Source organism: Neltuma alba, unplaced genomic scaffold (genome assembly GCF_004799145.2).
Source record: "Neltuma alba isolate B1F8T4 unplaced genomic scaffold, ASM479914v2 tig00006669_pilon, whole genome shotgun sequence".
Lineage (NCBI taxonomy): Eukaryota > Viridiplantae > Streptophyta > Magnoliopsida > Fabales > Fabaceae > Neltuma > Neltuma alba.
In genome coordinates this window covers 1-23838 of record NW_021634538.1, presented here as the reverse complement: position 1 = coordinate 23838, position 23838 = coordinate 1, and the positions used below count along the sequence as shown (strand labels likewise).

General features: G+C 38.3%; 3 protein-coding genes and 1 pseudogene across 5 annotated transcripts; 1 reads left to right on the top strand and 3 right to left on the bottom strand.

Annotated features, from left to right (window-relative positions):
* Window positions 1–460: 460 nt before the first annotated feature.
* LOC114750883 (DNA mismatch repair protein MLH3) lies at window positions 461–5912 on the bottom strand. Of its 2 annotated transcripts, none has more exons than XM_028939522.1 (13): window positions 5550–5912; window positions 4607–4658; window positions 4449–4496; window positions 3747–3901; window positions 3572–3629; window positions 2632–2689; window positions 2425–2517; window positions 2154–2319; window positions 1946–1961; window positions 1610–1830; window positions 1161–1230; window positions 1001–1081; window positions 461–802 (listed from the first exon to the last, which is right to left on the bottom strand). In XM_028939522.1, exons 1-13 carry the CDS (start codon window positions 5673–5675, stop codon window positions 558–560), a joined length of 1389 nt encoding a protein of 462 aa, XP_028795355.1. In that variant the 5' UTR covers window positions 5676–5912; the 3' UTR covers window positions 461–557. The 2 variants fall into 2 exon arrangements, with proteins under 2 accessions (XP_028795355.1, XP_028795356.1); XM_028939523.1 differs by having other exon boundaries at window positions 4403–4496; window positions 5550–5629.
* A 2510-nt stretch (window positions 5913–8422) lies between these two features.
* LOC114750885 (SRSF protein kinase 1) lies at window positions 8423–11534 on the bottom strand. Its single transcript, XM_028939526.1, has 4 exons — window positions 10905–11534; window positions 9565–10350; window positions 8870–8917; window positions 8423–8796 (listed from the first exon to the last, which is right to left on the bottom strand). Exons 1-4 carry the CDS (start codon window positions 11085–11087, stop codon window positions 8476–8478), a joined length of 1338 nt encoding a protein of 445 aa, XP_028795359.1. The 5' UTR covers window positions 11088–11534; the 3' UTR covers window positions 8423–8475.
* A 2566-nt stretch (window positions 11535–14100) lies between these two features.
* On the bottom strand, window positions 14101–17333 carry LOC114750884 (DUF724 domain-containing protein 3-like). 2 transcript variants are annotated; one of them, XM_028939524.1, is made up of 3 exons: window positions 16657–17333; window positions 15701–16168; window positions 14101–14290 (listed from the first exon to the last, which is right to left on the bottom strand). In XM_028939524.1, the coding sequence occupies exons 1-3, from the start codon at window positions 17128–17130 to the stop codon at window positions 14276–14278; spliced, it is 957 nt and encodes a 318-aa protein (XP_028795357.1). In that variant the 5' UTR covers window positions 17131–17333; the 3' UTR covers window positions 14101–14275. The 2 variants fall into 2 exon arrangements, with proteins under 2 accessions (XP_028795357.1, XP_028795358.1); XM_028939525.1 differs by having other exon boundaries at window positions 15701–16150; window positions 16657–17330.
* A 2496-nt stretch (window positions 17334–19829) lies between these two features.
* On the top strand, window positions 19830–23832 carry LOC114750886 (glutamate receptor 3.6-like; annotated as a pseudogene).
* The last annotated feature ends 6 nt before the right edge of the window (window positions 23833–23838 follow it).

The following is a 23838-nucleotide window of genomic DNA, read 5'->3' as shown; positions in this document are numbered from 1 at the left end:
TAACTCTGGATAGCTTGAATCTGAAGGAAAACATTTTTCTTTAGCAGACCCAGGGCATCCCATTTGTGTTGCCAGAGAGCATGAATCTGAAGGAAAACATTTTTCTTCACTAGACGCTCTTGAGAGAAAAACAGAATCTCTAGATGTGTTAAACATTTCTACAGCTTCTGGACAGGGATGGGCACTTATGTTCTCAACTCTGCCACTACACACTCCCATATCTTGTTTGGTGCTATAGCCATCAATTTGAAACTCATGTTCATCATTTGCAAACAAGGCCTTCTCATGCGGATCACTGCCTCGTACAGAGCAACTCTTCAAAAAAGGCTTTTGAAAATCCCCGTCAATCTCACGACAGCCATAATGCAAGGCACCTTGGGATGATTTACTGAGCCTATCATCATCAACTTCACGAAATTTATTTCCCTTTGACGAGCTTGGGGCATCAAAAGACACATCATCATTGAAGATTTCTCCAGCAGCAAACTCACCATCCAATAAATCATCTCTTCCAGATATACAGTTGTTATCATTCCACACACTGCAATGATTTATGGTCACAGTGGAATCATACTTGGCATATGACCCATCCATTGAAAAGCTAGAGTAGCCAGTCTGACAGAAAAAGTCTCTCTTATTCGGTTTTTCTTTGAACTTTGCAGCACCTGAGGGCAAATAACCAAGGGAGGGTCTAGTGACTTGCCCATCAGACAGGCAATGGTCATCTTTAGCCACTTGTCAGAAGTGGACAAGAAAAGGCCAGAGAATTCCTTACTCTTTCGGTTTCCACAGTTCGCTATATCTGCATCAAAGAGATTTGGCAATTATTTTCAACTGTTGAAAGACAAACTAACCCACCATCAACCCTGGCAACCTATGAGGGATTGTTTGCAGATTTTTTTCCCTAAAATAAAAAACAGTGCTGCTTACAGGGGGTATTATTTTTAACCAGAAATTGATCATACTTAATTAACAAATACAACAAAGCAGAAAATTTCACCTGCTTCAACCAAAATAGCATCATCAGTTTCCTTGCACATTTGGGATGCTTGCACCTCATGAGTGGCATTAGATGACTCTCCTACAAGCATATAAATGATTTACGTAAGTATAGTCACTACCAATTCATTGTATCAAATACCAGTAAGATGCAGCAATACCAGGAGTTATACTCTTCCCCCAGAAATTTTTGATGGCCTTCTCAATGAAGTTCAGTATAGAAGCCCAATCCTTCAAAAGTGTGGTTGGAAGGAGTCAAATTCTAAGCAGCATTGCTGAAGTCTTGGGATAAAATAATTCAGGAAAGACATCTTCAACAATCAAGTTATAAGTTTATAGATTAAGAAGGTCAAGTTATTTTATATTCTAGCACTAGTAGGATAACTGCTCCTGTTGAAAGTAAGATGTTCTAGACGTACTACACCCCAGCCAAAAAAAGAAGAAGAAGAAGATGTACTGCAGCACTTTTTAATCCAAAAATAGGGTGGTTTGAGAATAAAGTTACTACTAAGAAATTATCTATCTCCCTCTGTAAAACTGATGATTCTTGTTAGTGTACATAATCACTAGAATAGTAAATAGTAAAGACAAGAAAAGCCCAAGAGACTACCTTAAATTGAACAGAAGTCTTTGATGGCTCAAAGGTTAAATCATACAGAGACCGTGGGCAAAGCAAATTCAAGATATAAGCTGGATATGCTTGTGATCTACTTCTCTTCTTGTTCAGGAACTTGTCACCTGCATTCCGTGAGTCCAGATGCTCAAACTTAACAGCAAGTTGACTCAGAAGCTTATGAATGGGGCTCTTGTTGATGAATTGTGAGTTAATATCTGGGCATGTTAAGGACCAATGTGAAGATATATTAAGCATTTGATTCTTTTTGAGCTCAATACATCAACTCTGGACCCTTATTACATTATCCAAAGTTAAAACTCACATGGATACAGATATACTGCAAGGCCTGCAAAACAAACAAAGCAACACACCAAGAGTTGTAGAGGGCAGAGGAAGGGAGGTCAGCTATTTTAAATATATGAGTGTGTTGTGTGTGTGTGTGCGTGCACGCGTGTGAGAGAGAGAGTGCGTGTGTTTTCTGAAATCATGGGTATAATTAGATAAATAATTGAATTGATGCATCACAGGTACAAATCACCTTCACAGGAAAACTATTGCAGGGGCCAGATATGTATCCTGAAAGCTTTATAACATCATCCTGATCTTGTAATTCATGAAGAGAGCTTGACACATCCACCCCAAAGCCACTGGTTAAAAGTGATAGCGGAGAAGAAGAAGACTGTGTGCAAAGAAGTTCATCCTCACTATAGGGAACAGAATAGAGAATGTTGTTAAACCTTGGAAACCCACAAAGAAAAGAAAACGGGAAAAGAGGGAAGATATGACTCATGAATTTGCAAGCAACGTGCCTTTCAATATCAACAACTTTGAACAAAATATTCGGATGCACAAGTGCGACCCGCAGCATGCATTTCTTGACTGATTGCAGAACCTTCTTTGGGCTTCCAATTTTAACTCATCAGTCAGTACAAATTTTTGGAAACAGATATATTTTCATTTACAATTAAGACTATCATATGCATGTTAAAAAGTGATGGGATGAGGAAAAAAGGAACCTGGATTGCACATGTTTCCTCCGAACTGGTTGGTTGTGAAACAAATCACGGACAACAACTGAAAGATAAAAAGCCTCAATTAGCAATGAATGTCAATGTGTCAATAAATTGGAACAGATAAGATAAAAAGAATCATTATGTAAGCCAGAAATCTGCCTGACTATGCCGCTGGTGCTTTCGGCATCAGTTAAGATGTGCAGCTAAGACAACTTAAAGTAGATGGCTGACTCTAAGGGAAGGAGCAACTTAGAAGCCCAACTAAAAATGTTTTAAAATAGTCAGGGATAATATAGGAAACTACAAAACCCAAGCTTAGAGGTTTAAGAATAAGGTAAAATAGTCATTTTGGCTCTAGATTATTCAGACTGTTTTTAGAGTTCATGAATACAAACAAAGAAAAACCAAAGCTCACTAGCATGCTTGAGTACTTAATTCATCAGTCAAACATTGTTAGAAATGTAGGCTTGGTTATTTATTTTTTGCGTAGCATATCACAGGCTATTCTCTATTTTGGCACCTTGTTTCACTTGGAAATGCATCTTTTAGTGTCCCTTATCTAAGATGTTCAAGAGGTCTAAAGCCTTAAAAGTGCCTTTTGCCTTGAGTGTCTTGGCAATGGCTTCAACCCGAAAGAGACATACAAAAAGTGAATCACCTAGATCCAAATGGCAATGAGTCAAAACATGTTATAACTGCAATATTAAAACAAAATTATTATTATGCTACATCACCAAGGAATATCAAAAGAAAAAAGAGAGGGAAACCATATTACATCCCAACATCCCAAATAGTACAAGTTCACAGTCCATATGAGGATCAAGGGGGAAGACTTAGAAAAGAACGACCGATGCCTATCCATGCATTTATCTTATTCCTGCATATAAACAGAAATATATAAAGGAAAAAAAACGCAAATGTTTGATTAACCAATTATTATTACCTGTTGTTCCCACTTCCTTTCTATCATCATCTATACCAAGATATAAGCACTTGCAGCCCTGCAGCAATCACAGAAAAGCTTGAGTTAATAAACGTAGCAATCAACAGCAGATGCACCATTCAACTCACCAGGACAAAATAGCCATGATGAATAAATGGTAAGAACTTATCCACACCTTCAACACTTTGCGGTACCCGTTTGCCCTTCCAAAAGTTCTTGTCAAAATTTCCAACACCGAAACTTCTGAAATTGAAGCTAAAGCTTCCCCCCGAAAACCAAAGCTTCGACTTATGCCATTCAGATCAGCCAAACTAAGTAACTTTGATGTTGCTGCTTGTACAATATACATATGATACATCCCATTATCATAGGCAACTTGGGAAACTAGATTCACATAATTTAAACAAGGTTTCCTGGGCATCTCTATTTGTCAAATGATCATGAGCATGAATGGTTTTGTTAAAACAACTTTACCAAATGCTGACTCAGAGGACCTTTGCGTCTGTGAACTTACAAATATATATATATATATATATATATCTATCTATCTATAAGCAATTAAGCTAATTTGACAACTTATAACGACCACCAAAAAAAAGAACAATAAATGAAATACACGAGAGATGACAATATGAGGCCCTTATCTTATAACAATAGCATAGTTACTAGTGAATCACAATAAATAAATAAATAAGCCATTTCGGTCTTTAATCATCAATTTTTACCCGCCAAAATTTTAAAATGAGCAAGGTCTGGGATCATTTCATTCAAAAAATCATAAATGAGAAAAGAAGTGCGAGAACATCAACTAGCATTAGCAACAAGTCTTACAGGTAAAGGAGAGTGAGAAAAGATGATAAATTGACAAAGTGCATACCGTATCTTTCTCCAACGATCGCCAATCCATCTCGAGTAATACCAACTCCTATAAATATAATTGTTTCGAAACAGGAAGATGGATCACAGTCAAATGTACCATATGGTTTCAACTTTCAACTCAGATAACGTTTAAAAAAAAAAAATGAAAATAATTACCATCATCCACTACTTTTATGTAACAGCTCCTGACACTAACAAAGATTGAGATCTGTAACAAATATATCAGACAGTTCAAGGATTCAGCCATCCCTTTGACCAAATAGACAATTAGTTGACTAAAACATAAACATCGGATGCTCAGAATTCAAAGGTGACTTGAGATCAGAACCCTGCAAAAACAAAAGCCATAACTAATTGGTAATAAACCGCTAGCAATGCAAATGGTATCTGTTTTATACTTTTACAGTTGATGGGAGGTAGAATTTTCTTCCCTTAGTCATCCTCATAGGCTGAAGTTGGTCAGCTACAATCTTACAACAGAAATCCATAAATGATGTCATTATTATTTTTTTAGGTAAAACAAGGGTATCCATAAGTCACGTAGAACTTGAGATTAATCCCTTTCCGGTCTGGAGCAATTAAAGAATAGTCTTCCTAACAATTGCGCTTCCCGGGAGTCGAATTTATATTTTCCTCCTTACACGGGTTAGGTCGCTACTACCTCAACCAATAGCTTATTAGTGATATCATTATTATTTTAGTCCTGATATACAGACCAAAAAGCTTTCCAAAGGAATATCCCAGAATCACTGTAACCAAACCATCTTCTAGTCACCAAATCAATCACAAAAACTCCTCAGTCCTCGCTGCCTCTCAACAGTATTACCCCCGCATTCAAAATACTGGTTCCGTGCGATTTCATCCTCATTCCTCACTAAAATAATGGCCTGATGTATGTCATAGCGGGATCCACAGTCCGTGAAAAAAGAACAGAACGATAGCGCATTCATTGGCTGCACTGAGCACTGCGTCTAAGCTAGACCAACATCATAGACCGACCGGTTATATCAATGCAACCGCAATTCTCGAAGCCAGACAACTTCCCCTCTCTAGTAATCTAGTAATACTTGCACTAATCATAGGATAGATGGATAAATACCTTAGTGGCGCCAGCATCCAGGCTGTTGAAAACCAGTTCTTCCACAACCCTCGTCAAGTCGAACAAGAAAATGCCAGAACGCAACCAACTCCGGACATCCTCGGGCAAAGGCGTTATGGTCGTCATCGAACTAAGCACTAGCAGAAAGAATTAAACTAACGCGACCGGTCGAAGCTCCGCAGCCAAAAAAAAGAAAGAAAAACAGGGAATGCCGGCGTTGGTTTCTCAGCCGGTCATGGCGCGATTTCAATAAGAATTGCCGGGGTATGGGGAAGAAACATAGCTAGCTTCACCACTGTGCAGGACAAAAAAGGAAGGCGGTTAGCTCCAACGTGACAACTGAAACTGAAAGCACCGCGCGATTCACCCGTGGCTGACTGGCTGCCGCGTTGCTAACGAGACGGTGTGCTGGGCCGTAGGAGATTCTTTTCCGGACTAATGTATGCGCATGGCAAGTTCTCAGTTTTAGATAGTATTCATAAGATGTCAGGCAAATCCATAGCTTAGATCACTCAAATCCTTTTAGCCATTCTATATGCAAGCACACTGCTCCCTCTATAATGACGATAGAAAATCATGATTTTTGGTATTGTTCCCATGTTTTCCAAACACTAGTATTTGATTTTTATCTTTACATATTAGTTCTATTTTAGTTGTATTTCACTTTAGCCATTAATAATAACACGATGATATTTTATTGTCTACTATAATATTGATTTCAGGGCTTGCTTTGTAGTAAGTAGTAACCTATTTTTTCTTCCTACAAAAGGCAAGATTTGCACTAGGTACATAAACTATCCATATCTTATGTTCCAAATCACCTATTTTATCTACATTTGGTGATATAGGTTGTATTGGAAAAAAATAATAGGTTAGGTTTAACTAAATGGAAAATCCCAGAAAAAGTCCTTAGAATATACCAAATTTCAGATTGGATCCTTAAATTTCGAAAATGACAGAATGGGTCATTGACCCAATCTGTCATTTGTGAAATTAAGACGAATTGACAATTTTGCCCCTAACTAAGCAAAAATGACTAGTTATTTTCTAAACAAATCTAGGTAACGCTTACACTGTTCTAGTGATTACAAGATTAGTTGTAGTTAATAATAAGGTACCTGACAATAATAAGATACCTGACTATGAAAAATGAGTAGTTATTCTCTACACAAATCTAGATAATGCTTATATTGTTCTAGTGATTACAAAATTAGTTGTAGTTAATAACAAGACACCTGACTATGAAAAAGTGAGTAGTTATTCGCTATACGAATCTAGGTAACACCTAAACCCTTATAGTGATTTCTTAAATCATTATAGTGAATGAATACAAACGAGGGCAAAGTTGTCAATTCCTCTTAATTTGACAAATGATATATTGGGTCACTGACCCATTCTGTCATTTCCGAAATTTCAGGACCCAATCTGAAATTTTTTATATTCCAAGAACCTTTTTTGGAATTTTCTCTTAACTAAAAGCTAAACCACCAATAAATGAAGCTTTTCAACCTGCACATATTTTATATCCTATCTAAAAAATGTTTTTAAAAAAATACTTCTTTCATTTATTTGGTGTTTTCAATCAAATACTTAAAAAATGAAAATTTTATTATATTTTATTTATATTTTATGAAAAACATATTTTAAAATGAAAAAATTAAAAAGAAAATAATATTTGCCCACCATGACAGGCTAGGATTAACTAACCATTACACAAGTTTTTTTTTTTAACCTGTACCATTTAATCCTAACCCTCCACAGCCTGTGTTGTCACCCCTAATTTCAGCCTATAAATAACTTAAACAACCCAAATTCTAAATTTCAAGACTCGAAATATGTTTGATATGGTTTGAAGATTAAAAAAAAAAGGTATTATTATCATTTGCATCCCATTTTTCTTGGGGACCGAATTGTTTATATCCAATTCGATAGAATCCATATCCTACCCAGTAAAATAATAAAATAATGATAAAATTATATATATATTTTTAATTTTATACAAGATTTTAATTTGATTTCTTAACTTTAAAATTATAATTTTAGTCATTTAATTCTTAAATTATTAGTTTTAAATAATGATTCATGATTTCTTTGAAAATTAAATTTATTATTTTAACATCTAAGAACACTGTATCAATATTTAATATTTTAATATTATCATTTTTCATTAATCTACTTTTAAAAGGCAAAAATATACATTTAGCCATTTAATTTTATACAAGATTTCAGTTTTTCTCTTATCTTTAAAAATTATATTGTCTTCTAATCCTAAAACCGTTAAAAGAATACAAAGATAACACTGAAATCTTAAATATTAATAAAAGATTTATTAAATTTAATTTTCAAAATAAGTATTATTTTTACAAAAACTATCATTTAAAATTTTAGGATAAAATTATTAAAAATATACTTTTAAAAATTAAAAGACTAAATTAACAGATCAAAGGTATATATTGCCTTTTTTAAAATTAAAAAATCAAATTGAAATCTCATACAAGATTAAAGAACATACTTTAACCTCAGTCCAAAAAAAAAAAACATACTTTAACCTAAAATAATTCTTTGAAGTTTGAACCCTTCCCATGTTTGGATTCATACAACTACGGCACACGAAGTATGCCTTCAACATTTTTCTAATAAGAGTCCTTGTATGCTGTGACTTCATTCAGAATAATGTCAAAATGAATTATATCACAGGCAAGAACAAACACGCTCCTGTGTCAGCAAGCCTCTGGACGGTGTCATTTTGCTCACAAAATTCTTCAATACTTTACATCTTCGTAGTTAATCCAATAGAAAAAGAAAAAATAAATCCAGGGAAAAAAAAAAAAAAAGCAAGCCAAATATAAGCCGTGACCGGGGGGGAAAAAAACATTCATTCAAGTGGAAAGATGGACTTCAAAGTGAAGTCATTGCGAAACAGCCTTCACTTTCCCACCTTGATTTTAAGGTTGTTCATCCCAACATTAACCTTTTCCACACTAGGCTCGTTTCTCTTTTCACACGGAGTTGAATCCTTACCACTAAACCAAGGGTGTTGCAAGCACTGCCGGGCTGTTGGCCGGTTCTCCGGTGCAAACTCAAGAAGCTGCAGAAGAAAGTCTGAGAACTCCCTTGCGTCATTCTCTGAAAATTTGTATCGATCAATCAACAATTTATCAAGCGGCCAGAATTTTAGCCTCCGAATCCGTTTTAGATCCCCATGCCTATCAAAGTAATCCTTGGATCGTGCTCCGGAGATTGCAACCTGCAACACATGCATTAGACATGCTAGCATAGCATTTTCAAGAACCATACCAATGCCATAGGAATGTACTCACCCTACGGGGCATTTTCCCAAGAAGTTCCATCATCATGGCCAGGTGATCCTGAAACCGGAACGTGTAGTTATGTTATTCTTCTAATATACAATCCCAAGGGTTCAGAATGTGCTTTTGCACGCTCACAATCACTATAAATATTTCTAGTACCAGGTCCATGAAAAATCAAATAATGTTCCCTTTTTCCCCTCTCTTTTTGCTGAAAGAACTAAACAATAGTTAAATGCCAGCCTAGCTAAAAATGCAAACGCATCACGTAAGGAACACGATAGCATGAGACTCGACCCAGAAATCCACATCTAGATTTTCTGTCTATTATGATGATCGAGAACAGAGTTGCAATACGAAACTAGACTTTAATAACCAACCTACCCGGCTCTAATCTAACATCACAAGCAACAATTTCCAGACGGTATTTCTATAAGACTCCTCTAGCCTAAATACGGTTCATAAGTACCTTTAGTCCATCCATAAGTTTTATATTTGCACGAGCATTATGAACATAGAACTTCTAAGTAAGTATCAGGAATTCCAGTTAAACCAGTTATTAAGAAATTCACGTAGCTTTAATGTTGCTGTAATGTCAAGGATATTATGATATTCAGTGTATGCTGAAGCAATTATCACAAGTTTTTCCATGCAAAAGCTACTGGACTGAATGGAACTATAATATCGTTCAAGCAAAATCACCATACCTCATCTTCACTATAGTCTTGTCCACCTTTTGGGGTAAACATCATATCACCAGTGGCAAGTTCAAAAGCAGTGCAAGCAAAAGACCACATGTCAACAGAGAAGGAATAACCAGCCTGCAATATTACTTCAGGAGCTCTGTACTGCCTTGTCTGGATTTCTTCAGCAATTTGCTTACCGGACCAACATGCATTTCCAAAATCTACAATCTTGCATCTCACATCAATCCCTTCAACATTTCTTTCAGACTTCCCAGCTTCTCCTGCTCCTCCCATTGAATCGCGCTTTTCAGATATTTTAGCAACTGCCCTCCTTGCCCTCCTTTTTAACCTTTTCTCAACAAGACTCGTAACTCCACTAGTTGAGTTTCCCTCTGGTCTCTCTAGGATTGGGGAAAGTCCAGATCTGACAGGATCTTTGGAAGCATCAATAGAAGAAAAGAGAAGAATGTTTTCAGGTTTTAGATCAGAGTGGATTATACCAAGTTCTCTGTGCAAGTAATCCAGACCAATCAAAATACATTTGCAAATCTCCCTAACTTTACTTAATGGAAGGCCTTTGTAACGGTTATATCTGATCAGGCGGAGCAAACTATCACCAAGAAACTCAAGGACCATACAAAGGTGCTGTCCATTTGGCCCTGTATGCTTAAAGTGATCGATCAAGTGGACAACACACTTTGAATTTGAAGGGTCACCATCAGCAATAGACGAAAGAACACTAATCTCGTGAAGGGCAGCCTGAGCAAACTGGGCTGCGCTCTTTTGGATCTTAAGAGCAACGTATGTCTGAAAACCAGAGGTGCAGAATTAGAAAAAGATCCCCAAAAAAATAAAATCCAGGGCCGTCCACCCAAAAGAAGGAAAAAAGGAGGAGTCAGTAACAACATTAGTATAACTATTTTCTTCTATGTAAGATTTTTCAACCATACATCTATGACAGATTAAGTGATTTACGCAAACATAAGATGGGGTTGGTGAATTCATGATGGTGGTCTTTGTACAAGTATATAAAAAGATCCTCAAGTCTATATCAGAAATGAGGGCGAGAAGCAAAGGAAAATCGCTGATATTGTAAAAGCTTCACGTTGTCAAAAGCAGAAAATTCTAAATTGATGAATTGAGAACACACCGTAACAAAGACGTTGTAACTGAATTGCTCCCATAGATTCAAAACCGATTGCAATCGAGGGAGAAGTTTCAAGGGAAAAAAATCTTACATCCAAGCTAAATATCACACGCGAAAGTCATCAAAAAATGTGGAAAAGACTTGGAGGGGGGAAAAAAAAAGATGGATAAACAAATTCACGACGCAGCAATAGAAGAGGAAGGATCAGACGTACAGAGTTGCGAGTATCGTAAGCAAGCCAGACAGTAGAGAACTGACCCCAACCGAGCTTCCTCTGTGCTATGTATCTGCCGCCGGCGAACTGATCGCCAACCCGGACGGCATGGTAGCCTCCTTTCCTGTAGGATTCGAAGCCCTCATCATCCTCCTCGGACCCCGACGACGAGGAGCAGGACATCGTTTCCTCTTCTTCTCTTCTCACCCCTCTGATCTAATCAAATCAGAAAAAGGAAACTGCTATGATCTCCTTGACTCGTGCGCTCTCAGCCAAAAGTTGGTCCTTGACAATAAATCTCTATTATGAGATTGTGTTTGAGCAATGGGTTGGAGGTGGGATTTGGAACTCGGAAGGTGTGATCAAAATTGAGGACTTATGAGGTGGGAAGGAATAAAAAAGGAAGAGGGTGTCAAAATTCGTGGCATGTAAGCTTTACGAACACACAAGGCTCTTCAACCCTCCACTTTATTTTTTCCTCCTCTCTGCTCTTTCTCCCTTTCCTTGCACGATACAAGTCCGTTGGCAGAACAACCTTTTTGTGATTTGACTGTTATATCCCTGGGAGTCCCGTTTAGAAGGGAAGGGTAAGGGTGAGCAATTTGGGAAATTGACAATTAGGGAATTTATTTAGGTAATGTGGTGTTATCAAACGACTTGTTCTTGAGCGTAGAGAATTGCTGCCCTTTCCTGCGTCAGCCTCAGCCACCTGCCTCCTGCCTCGCTTTACCTTTTCTTGTTCCCACAATCTTCTTTTTGTGCACCCAGCGCTACGCATTTGCATCCAAATTCTCGCTATGCAAATTGCAGTGCTCTTAAGAACTCGAAAGAACAGGGAACACTCCATTTTTGTTTTTCCTCTGTTTCCATTCGCCATGTTTGGGTCACCTGGTGTATTTTCAATCAGATCATCTCTTTCATTTGTTAAAAGAAACTTACTGATACAACTGGTTAACATATTTGATTTAATAACATTTTTCTGCTGAGAGTCGGCTTCAAATCTGGGGAGAGAGAAACAAAATTCGCCCTGCCTGGCCATCACTGCCTCCGGGTGACGCGGCCAATACTATTTAGAAGATCAGGAAACACTGTCATTTAAGATTTCAAGTAAATCTAGTAGTTCTTAGTGTAAACATATTTAATACAAATTTTAAGCTTTAAGTAGTAATAATGATTTCGGCCAAAAAAAAAAAAAAAAGTAGTAATAATGATAATAACAGTGTTTTCAAGTACTTGTTTGGGGTAGAGGGAAATTAACAAGTCTGCCACGGGTCCGTATACAGTGCTCATCAGGTGATGAGCACCGGGTGCTCATCAGGTGATGAGCACCGGGTGTTCATCACCTGATGAGCCATCTGGACCGTCCAGATCTAATCTGGACCGTCCAGATCTAATCTGGACGGTCCAGATTTAATATTTTAAAATAAAAAAAGATATATTTTTAAAGAATGATAGTTAGAAGATTATTTTTATTTTTTATCTTATACCTATTAAAATAATTATTTTTTAAAAAATAAAAATAAAATAAAATCTGGACCGTCCAGATCAGATCTGGACGGTTCAGATCTGATGAGCATTGGGTGCTCATCAAAACTGATGAGCACCCAATGCTCTCCGAGTCTGCCACTGCAGATGTGAATCAGTCGGGCTTCAGTAATGCTTGGAGTTGAAGGGCGACTTCACTGTTCTGTTCTGTTGCCAAGATTACCTTTCATGTGAGGGCCATACAAATTCCACCACTAATTAGACGTTTCATTCAATGCCAAATGGGGACGATTTTATGCTATTTTCCCTTCGTTCTTTTCTTTTTCTCTAATTTTGGCTTCAATAACCATATGACCACTCATTACATTCTCTTCATCACTAAATAGTTATTATTTGGCTAAACGTTTAGTGGTCCGGTATTATAATTATGGATTTTCATGTCTGGCCGCAAATAAGAGTTAAGCTTCGGGTCCATGAACAGCTCTGTCATTCTCACTATAAACAGCAGCTCAGAATGCGTGAAGTAGAGAAGCTAGACCTCAGAAAGAGAAGGCGAAGGCGTGGCGGTGCGATTGAAGGGCACACCTCAGAATGCGAGGGGAGCGTGGTGTGGAGAAGCCATCAGAACTGGCAAGCTGGTATGGTGGAGATGACACGCAAGGATTGGGAAAGGAGGTGAGCGGGGTGGCCCCAAGATGTTGCGCACGTGTCACGCGCGCTCTAAATTGGGCTCCCACCTTTATCCTCAAATCCATCTCAAAATTGCCACCCTAACAAATTTGGGCTTCTAAAAACAGTATGCACAACGAGTTTCTCATAAATATTATGGTTTTCTATAATTTTTTATGATAAAAAATGTCAATGTGGTCTAATAATTTCGTTAGCAAAGAATTTTGACCAAAGAGCAACTGATCCATACAGTTATTATTATAAATTTCAAGTAATTAATTTGCGAACAATAAAAAATCAGTTAAAATTAATTAAAAATAATTAATAAATTAGAAGTATATTTTTATTTTTAAATCTGTCCTCATAATAAATAAGAAAGAGGATAATATATACATATATAGAGAAATGTAATGAAAGAGAATATCACAAAAAAAAGAATAAATAATTAGAAGTATATTTTTATTTTTAAAAAAATGTATAGAAAAATGTGATGAAAAAAAGTATAGCTAAAAAAATAAATAATTAAAAATAAAATTAAAAAATACATTAAATGTTAAAATAAATCTAAACTAAAACTTACAAAATAGAACGTACTCTCTTAAAATTTGAAACTTTTAGGAAAAGAGGGACTACTTTTAAAATGGATTGAAGTTTTATAACCCTTCCAGATTTCAACCTTATTTTTTAAAAAAAAAATTCTTTAATAAATTGATTTTTAATATAATGATTTTGTAAAATTATTTTCATTAAACTGAAAAATAAGATGCGCAACGAGAATGGAAACGAAATGGAGAGAATGCGGAAGCAGCTTCACCCCAGAATATGTGCCATGGCACGCAAATATGTAACGGAAGCCCACTTCTCATGTCAACTATTCATTCCCTCGCTCAAAGATGAAACTTGGAAGCTTGAAACGGCATTTCCAACTGGTTTCCCTCCGCACCCAATATAATTACATAGAACGCATTATTTGCCACCATTTCCAATTTTGATTTATACGAACACGAAAGGCCAGAACCAAAGTAACAAGTCCCCCCCCCCCTTTTAACCTGAAAAGTAACAAGTTTCCTTTGTCTCTATATTCTTCACTACCTATATTTGCAAGACCGCAAGTGAAACTTCATCCCTGCCACTGCAGTTAGCTGCAACCTTGACGAATCACCAGACCGGAAGTCCTTAACACTAGTTTCCTTTCACAGATCTCCTTTCTACAGCGTCTACAACTTCAATGCCTGAAAAGTTTCAACCAAAGCATTGCATGATTGATATCTTCAACTGAAAAAAAAAACAAGTTCAAAATCTGTATATTAATTTTGACCATTTTTCCTAATGTTGTATATAATCATCATCCTCTGAACCGCAAAGAAAAATAAAATAAAACAAAACAGCAAATTTTATGATGAGTTTGAACTCATCCGTGCCAGTCTCCACAGACTTCACATTTTTATGAACCATCACACAACTAAGTTTCACTCATTTGCCCAAACTCTTTTCAATGATCCCAATACATCAAAAAACATTTTTTCCCACGGGTCTCGAGTTCAACGCGTGGGAATGTAACATCTTAGGAGCTAAGAACGCCAATCTTAATGGTTCATATCATACCTCGATCCGAATTAATCTAGTTGTGCCTGAAAGATAGCCTAACTTAGAATACCTGGTGCTTACACACACACCAAAAAAAAAAAAAAAAACAACAACAACAACAATTCCCCCTTCTAAATCTAAGATGCTGTGGATTTCATAAACATCAACCTTCTGGCTCATCTTACGGCAGAGCAGAGAACAAGTTCCACAAAACCACGAAAACCAAATTGACAACCATGGCCATCAAAGTAGATTGAATCCACGCAACTAGTCCATTTAACCCAATTATTTCGGTAGATTGGATTTAGATTTTACCAACCACTGTAATTTCAAGATGATCTTGACTCATTCCATTAAGTACACAGGTGAAATGGACCGATCCACATGACTTGCCCTTTTTTTTTTTTTTTTTTTTTTTTTACTAGTCTGAATATTTTTCAAAGAACTAACAGGGATCACATTTCAACTCCAGCCATAAAAACTGACTCTTCAACACTAGATCCAAGTACTTTTGAAGTAGAAATTTTAAGAATTTGGTTACTAAACTTTGTTTTAGTTGTATGAAGGAACTTGAGTTGGTTAAGTGCTTCCTCAGTTTCAAAATATTTAATCTTTAAGGTTCGGCGGACAGATTAAAAAAGCTACGAAAAGCCAAGACTGCTACGAAATCTAATTATCAATGACTAAAATGTAAGAAATATCAATTTTCTAATTATCCCTTACCTATTCTCATGCTAATGCTGAAAACATTCCTATGTGCTGGCTTGAACACTAAGGTATGCATCACAGAACGCCCTCGCCCCAAAAAAGTTTTAAATGGGCAAAATCGATTATTCAAGTTTTAGCAAGAGGGAGGAAAAGTAGACTTTGAGGGGAATATTTCATCCACATACAAAACTAAAGATGCTCATGAATGGTATACAGTTTTTAGGCTATTGGATACTCTGCATGGCCCATTGACAAATTTCAGGTTCCAAACAAGCGTTTGAAGGATCGCAGTGGAAAGCTAATGTCAAGATTAAAAACCTAAGCTACCGTATGTAATGTAGTCATACCTTAGAAGCAATGACCCATTTTCCGCTGATCCAGTCCTGATGTAGCCTTAACTCGGAGTGCGGAAACTCTAATTCTTCATTGGTGTTCCTGAAGTAGACTACGTATCTTGAGTTGCTAAGAACTTTGGAAATCACTCCAACCCACCATCCATCATTGTACAAAGCATCAACTTCTTGAAGAAGATTAAACTGATCAAAAACATGTTCCGGTGGATGAGGCCGAATATGTAACATATCAATTTCCTCTCTCAAGAACTCCGAATCGTCATCAGTCCGTAGGTTCAGGTACTCAACCAGAAACTTATCCTTTCCCTTTGGTTCAACAACAGTAGCAGCAAACCAAGCTCCTTCGAAACCTTCCTCGTCACTGCTAACCTCAACTAGTGTCCCCTTGCTAAACATGTCCGTCACTGTTTCTTCACTAGCCTTCACATCGTTTGCCAAAATTTTCTGCCATTCGATTAAGAGCTAATAATATTATTATGATTAACAGCCAGGCACAATTGGTGAGACAATTCATTCATTTTAAAGAAAATTATCTCGACGTTAAAGATACCAATTTCATCAACATAAATGCATGTTCAAGCCCTAGTTCTATCCCTGTGCCACAAATAATTAGTCTTCGAAAAATGTATTCCCCTACTCACAGTTCGCAGACAGACTGATATAACATCCCCGCACACTCAGCGCGAGCAACAGAAGGCAATGAAGCCAAAATTTCGGATCAGAAGTTTCTTACAAATTAGTCCGCCTCAAACCACAAATAAACCCACCCCAAAAGAAAGAGTTAGTTGAGAAATGATGAAGAAGAATACATGGAAATGTTATTGTAAATAGACACTAGTCACAGTGGGCCGCGCTTCGCCAAAGGCCGAGCGATTGAAGATTAAATGAAAAGGCATTAATGCAAGAGCAAGAAAACACGAGAAAGGGAATTGGAGCGTAGACAGGCATACTTTTTCCTCGGACGGTTCTTCCAATGGAGGGACCCAATTCCCATTGACCCACTCACGATGGAGCCTAAGGTCTTCCTTCCCGAACTCAATCTGCTCCTTGGAGGGCCTGAAATACACCGCGAACCTCCCGTTTCCCAATTCTTCGGTTATGGAGCCTTCCCACCAGCCATCATTGTGGTATGCATCGACCTCCTCGCCGAACTTGAATCGGCGGTCAGTCTCCCTTGGGGCGAGGGGCCGAAGCTGGTGAAGGTCCAGCATCTCTCTCAGGGGTTTGGAACCCTTCTCGTCGGCCATGATGGTTTTATACTCCACCAAGAATTTGCTCTGGTTTTTCTTGGAAGTGCAGCGGCCAACAATGGTGCCAACAAACCAAGATCCGCGAAATCCTTCATCGTCGGAGCTTACCTCGACGACGGAGCCGGGTTTGAAGTATGGGTTTGACTTTGAAGCGGACTCAGGTTTGGGCGGCATGTATACTCCGCTGTTTCAGGGTTTAACGCTGTTGCCGGGCGGAGAGGAGGACGGCGTTCCGGGGGCGCCAGTGGGCAGATACGGATCCCTCCCAGTCGCTTTCATACAGGTTCATCACTATGTTCGCATTATTGACTTCTGATTTGGAAAAAAATTAATTTTTATTTATATAATTACCCCAACTTTCGTTTGATGATTTGATCCATCATCCATCCCCTAAAGTTTAGTTTCTTCAAAATTAATCACTACTCGCATTATTTTCGAGCTAGAAATTTTGCCCACTGTGTGCGGTCCACGCAAGGCACCTCTCCATTATACACGCGACAACAAAATTAGTGGTCAGGTAAGAATGGGCGCATGCAATGAATGTCCATTGCTTCCACTTCCATATGCATTTCACCAAACCAGCAATGCCACCACCCCCCGCACCTCTCCATTCTCGCAAACCATGCCTATCTCCCTCTCCTTATGAATTATAGCATCAATAAAAATTTTCAGCTCAGAACAATTATACAAATTCGTATTAAACTAAGATTACGCCGCTAAGTTAGGCTAGTAAAAAAATAATAGTTTAGGATAAAATAAAATAAAATAATTCTGTTACATCTGTATTAGTCAATAAGAAATGTGGGCCATACAGAGCAGCGAATAATATGGAAGGGCCAATATTATGTTGCATCCGACCCAAGCAAATGAAACTGGGGCAACATTCTGATCCTGTTGGGATTAAAAAAGCCACTACGTTGACAACACATGCCATGATGCCCCCTCCTTTCATGATTCCCACTTTACATGCTTTTAGCTCCTTTTCCCTCCCCACGGCTAATCATATGCCTGCTTACCCAAAACAATGAGCTCATTTCTTATTTTTCTCCTCCAAAACTTTTCGTATGATTCTTGCAAATCACCCATTTTGTGATTTCCAGGTTTCATCGAGTGTATGCGCATATAATAATTTTAACACTACCTCCTCTTTTTAATATAAGATTCACTTTGCTCCATAAAGTAAATATTATATTAAGAACATGAGGTATTATTTATTTTTCTACTGACAATATAATCTTCTGACGTCCCAATTTTGCATTTCAAATCTGATTTGATTAACATCTTACCCCACCACCAATGAGAGTTGATACAGTTGATAATAAACCAATTTATAACTCATCTGATCATGAAATTTGAATTTTACTGCCTAGGTAAGGATCTTATTGATGGGCAATTTGTAAATATTTTTGTAAATGTTTTTTGAGTTTAAAAGTGTGCCCTGGGCCTAATAAATCTCTGGGATCCAATTAACATAAACTTTTGATATATACAAAAATATCTTACCCTACTTATTTATAATATTCTTTGATTTTTCAAATGTGTTATATACACACTCGATAGATATGTTGGATAAAATTTTTAAACAGTCTTATGGCATAAAACGTTTAAAATAGATTTGCTTTATGATATGACCTATATTTAATTTGGCAAGGTGGTATCTAACACCCTTATTTCATTTTTTAAATGCATCTAATACCACTAATCTTATATTCTTGACATATCTAGCACTCTAATTTTTTTTTTTTTAACTTACATCTAATGCCCTAATCTCATATAGTTTAAGACGGTGAATGCATTATAAATAAGATTAAGATGCTGAAAGCATACAAAAATAATATGAGTGTTAGATACATCATAAATAAAATTAAGTTGTTAGATATACCTAAGAAACAAAATCAAGATGCTGATGCTTCTTTATCCTACTTAAATTTTTTTATCCGAGACCTATTAATAATTTTTTCTAATCCATTTCATATCATTATTGAATTATTTATTTGAAAATAATACAGTGACAACTTCACCTAGACTTTTCTGTACAAAATTTGGTCACAACTCAAACGAAGTTAACGTGATTTATTCACAGTTTCTTTGCGGAATAGAATAAAATATGATAGAGGTGGGGCGGGTGCAAAATGGCACGAGTGGAAAAGTCCAAGGAGGAGGGGGACAGTGTGAGTGGGGGGCGAATGGATTTCATTTGCATGTTGATATTTGTCAACTTGCGTAATCATCACGAATGCGGGTTTCGGAGGACCCAACCCAAATTTACCGTTTTTAGTCTTTGTACTCTTATTTAATTCTCTAATTTTAAAAACCATGATTTAGTTGCTATAATTCCAATAAATGTTTAGGTTTTATAATTATTTATTACATGTATACATTTCTAATCATTTTGTTTTTAAAAATACTCCTCCGGTCCTTATTATAAGACCTAATTTGACTTTTTATTTGGTCCTAATTATAAGACCCAATCCATTTTGTCTCTTATATTTATGCATTTTTTTCCAAGATAATCCTTCTAACAATGATAGTTTTAGCCAATATACTTAATTAGCAAGGATATTTTAGGAATGACAACACTTATTTATTATAAATAACCAACTTAACTTACTTCCTTAATCTCCTCAAATAAGTCAATTGGGTCTTATAATTAGGACCGGAGGAGTAATACGTATTCAAATATTGGGACAATCCACGGTTCAATCAATTATCTTAATAAAATGTTATAAATATTTAAGAGATATTACCCATGAAAATGAATTAAATTATAATTTTATGGGAAAAAAAAATGGGCCAGGGCAGAAGCTCTCTCCGCATAGGCTCATATTAATTATTCATTTCGCTTGCTTTGCTCCGGATGAAATTTTCGCACAATGCGCGTTCTGAGGGACCCAATTCAATCCATTTTCTTACTCTTGAAAATTCCACGTCCCCCTTCCCACCCAGTGCCCAATGGTCTGTCTCTCTCTGTCCTCTTTCTTCCCGTGAGCATTGCCCAGACGCAGCAGCCTCACAAGTGCTCTTGTATAGTGACAATTATCTTCTTGTGAACCCATAAATACATTGCCACTCCAGCCTGCTTACCAAAGTCCTAGGCTTTTATGTCCAGATTAACTTTTGGCCATGTAAAGTGGACCAGCAAAATCTAATCTTCAGGTGCTTTTGCATTTCTACATGTATCCCCATAGCACTCTTAGCATTATTAACACTGCCTTTTAGATTTGTTGTTGTTTCTCTGATTTTTTTTTTCATTTTTCTTCGGGATCCGAGCTCCCCAGGTTGTTTTACAATCTTGTTCTGCTTCTTCTCTCGGTCCTCGATGGCCAACGGTTGAAGTTGGCCTTTCTATTTTGTGAATACACCCGAATGCTCCCTTTTTCCTGAAAGCCTGTTCTTTTGGCGTAAGACCATGTGCTTTACACTACCATCAATTTGTTACCTTTTGCTTTAATTTCAGGGTTTCCTAGCATAGTTCTTTTGTATCTGATATGCTCCCTGTGCCTCCTGTTATCGTTCGCTTTCCGGGCATGGGTGTTAGTCCCTTTAAGCCCAACGTTTCTGGTATGCAAGCATTCAATTTTCACTTTCTACGTAGTTCTTCTGAAAATGAAGATGTTTGATTCTCTTCAGGAAGTTCAGTGGGTTTAGGCAACCACAAGCATGACGGGAGTTTGGTTTGTGGTCTTGATGATTCTCTTCCATGGATTCTGTTTGACCGTGGCGGGCTCGAATCATTCCACACGACCCGATTCTGTAAATATTGGGGTTCTCTACTCTTTCAAGACCACCGTCGGTCGAATTGCAAAGATTGCAATAGAAGCTGCAATTGAAGACATAAATTCTGATCCATCTATTCTCGGTGAAACTAAGCTCAATGTCTCGATGCAAGAGGATTCCAAATACAGGGGCTTTCTGAGCATTGCTGAGGGTAGGTCCTTCACAAGCTTCATCTTTTTGTTTAAAGCTCAACTTTTTTTCCTACTATAGATCAAGTACATAAGCTTGGCAGATTATAATTCTTTGTCGTTAAAAACAGCCTTACATCTCACTGCAAAACGCACGGTGGCCATAATTGGCCCGCAAAGCTCCGTCACAGCTCATGTGATATCACACATTGCAAACGAGCTCCAAGTTCCCCTGCTATCAGTTTCTGCTACGGATCCCACACTCTCCTCCCTTCAATTCCCATTCTTTGTCAGAACTACTCATAGTGATCTTTATCAGATGACTGCAATTGCAGAGCTTGTTGACTACTATGGATGGAGAGAGGTTATCGCAATCTATGTTGACGATGATCATGGAAGAAATGGGATTAGTGTGTTAGGAGATAAGCTTGCTGAGAGACGGTGTAGGATCTCTTTTAAAGCTCCTATGAGCCCTGAAGCAACCAGGGAGGAGATTACTAATGTGCTTGTCCAGGTGGCTTTGGCAGAATCTAGGATAATAGTTGTGCACACCATTGCTGCTTGGGGACCCAAGGTGTTTAAAGTGGCCAAGCATCTGGAGATGATGGGAGCTGGGTATGTTTGGATAGCCACTCATTTTCTCTCTACTCTTCTGGATACAAATGGTCCACTCCCCCACGATACAATGGACATGATTCAGGGGGTTCTTACGCTGCGTATCCACACACCTGATTCAGAGCTCAGACGAAGATTTGTTTCCAGGTGGAAAAACTTGACTCGCGCCAACGACACTGCCAAAAGTAATGTTCGCCTTGGATTGAGTACTTACGGTCTCTATGCATATGATACTGTTTATGCGCTTGCTCGTGCGCTTGATAGTTTCTTCAAGCAGGGGAATCGAATAACATTCTCGTATGATCCCAAATTGTCTGAGCTGCGCGGTGACAACTTGCATCTTGATTCTGTGAGCATCTTCGATCAAGGAAACGTGTTGAGAGAAAGTATCTATGAGGTTGATATGACAGGGGTAACTGGTACTTTCAGGTATGCATCTGATGGGAACCTTGTGAATCCAGCATATGAAATCCTCAATGTGATCGGGACAGGATCTAGGAGGATTGGTTATTGGAGTAACTACACTGGATTATCGGTTGTTGCTCCAGAAGTGCTCTACGCACACCCCCCCAATCGCTCAGCGGCGAGTCAGAAGCTGCGACCAGTGATTTGGCCGGGGAACACAGAGCAGAAGCCTCGTGGTTGGGTTTTTCCAAATAATGGGAGGCTCTTAAAAATTGGGGTGCCAGTGGGATTCAGTTACCGTCAATTTGTCTCACAGGTACAAGGCACTGACATGTTCAAGGGCTTCTGCATTGATGTATTCCTTTCTGCGCTGAACTTGCTGCCTTATGGCGTACCTTATAGGCTTGTTCCGTTTGGGGATGGTCACAGCAATCCTAATAGCAACGAGCTTGTTCGTTTGATCACGGCGGGTGTAAGCATCACACTAACTACCAATGTCTGTGGGGTTTTGGATGTTTAATAATATTCTTGTTCCCTTCCAGGTCTTTGATGGGGCAGTTGGCGACATTACAATTACTACGCAGCGAACAAGGATGGTAGATTTCACTCAGCCATTTATTGGGTCTGGTCTAGTGGTTGTAGCCCCGGTTAGGAAGTCAGACTCCAGTGCTTGGGCCTTTTTGAGATCCTTCAGTCCGCAGATGTGGGGCGTCACTGCTATCTTCTTCCTAGCTGTTGGTGCTGTTGTTTGGATATTGGAGCATAGATCGAATGATGAATTCCGGGGGCCTCCCAGAAAACAAGTAGTTACAGTTTTGTGGTGAGGAAATTGATTTAGATTTCTTCTTCTTTTCTCATTACTTCTCCATTTTCCTCATTCCAAACACAATCCTCGAACCGTTCTTCTGCTTTTCATTCTATTCCTGACTTGTTATTGTGTTGCATTTGGCAGGTTCAGTTTTTCGACCATGTTTTTCGCCCACAGTAGGTGTCAATCCTTGGTCTTCTCTAACATGTGTGGTGTCCCACTTTTGAGTTAATCGAGTTGAAATATAATGTCTGCATGCAGGGGAAAATACAGTGAGCACTCTGGGTCGATTGGTGCTTCTCATATGGTTATTTGTGGTTCTTATAATAAACTCGAGTTACACGGCAAGCCTGACTTCAATCCTCACAGTGCAGCAGCTTTCTTCTCCCATTAAAGGCATTGAAACTTTAGTTGCCAGCACAGAGCCTGTTGGCTACCTGCAGGGTTCATTCAGTAGAAACTACTTGATAGAAGAAATCGGGATTGATGAATCAAGACTTGTTCCCCTGAGGACGCCGGAAGAGTCCGCTAAAGCATTAAGAGATGGCCCCAAAAAGGGCGGCGTTGCTGCGTATGTTGATGAGCGTGCTTACATTGAACTCTTCCTTTCAAGCCGATGCGAGTTCAGCATAGTAGGTCAAGAGTTCACCAGAAACGGGTGGGGATTTGTAAGCATCTCTTTGCCACTGCTCCTCAATCTGTTCCTTTTAATTATCGTCCTTGCATATATGTTTTGACCTTTACTTGTGAGCAGGCATTTCCGCGAGACTCGCCTCTGGCGCTTGACTTGTCGACGGCCATATTGAAATTGGCAGAGAACGGAGATCTGCAAAGGATTCACGACAAATGGCTTCTGAATATCGCCTGCCTCTCGCAGAATACCAAGTTTGAAGCGGACGGGCTTCGTCTCAAAAGCTTCTGGGGGCTCTATCTAATCTGCGGCGTGGCGTGCTTGCCTGGCTCTGTTCGTGTATGTGATACTGATGATGAGGCAGTACAAGAAGCAGCACCACGCAGCGGCGGTTGAGTCTTGTGCAGGGTCCTCTTCCAGCATTCGGACTTTCCTCACATTCTGAAGTCAAGAGCCGATCCAAGAAAAGGCAAATGGAGAGGCTCTCCGGCGGAGGCTCGGATGCTGGCGGATCATCA

Excerpts from the sequence above, each read along its gene's own strand:
- LOC114750883 (XM_028939522.1), bottom strand. The coding sequence starts at position 5,675 with ATGACGACCATAACGCCTTTGCCCGAGGATGTCCGGAGTTGGTTGCGT. Across the intron at positions 2,690-3,571 it reads AAAGGAAGTGGGAACAACAG|TTGTTGTCCGTGATTTGTTT; the intron begins GTAATAATAATT and ends TTTATCTTTCAG. Across the intron at positions 2,320-2,424 it reads AAAGTTGTTGATATTGAAAG|TGAGGATGAACTTCTTTGCA; the intron begins GCACGTTGCTTG and ends TGTTCCCTATAG.
- LOC114750884 (XM_028939524.1), bottom strand. The coding sequence starts at position 17,130 with ATGCCGCCCAAACCTGAGTCCGCTTCAAAGTCAAACCCATACTTCAAA. Across the intron at positions 16,169-16,656 it reads AAGAACCGTCCGAGGAAAAA|CTCTTAATCGAATGGCAGAA; the intron begins GTATGCCTGTCT and ends TAATATTATTAG.
- LOC114750885 (XM_028939526.1), bottom strand. The coding sequence starts at position 11,087 with ATGTCCTGCTCCTCGTCGTCGGGGTCCGAGGAGGATGATGAGGGCTTC. Across the intron at positions 10,351-10,904 it reads CTTACGATACTCGCAACTCT|ACATACGTTGCTCTTAAGAT; the intron begins GTACGTCTGATC and ends TCTGGTTTTCAG. Across the intron at positions 8,918-9,564 it reads AAGACTATAGTGAAGATGAG|GATCACCTGGCCATGATGAT; the intron begins GTATGGTGATTT and ends TTCCGGTTTCAG.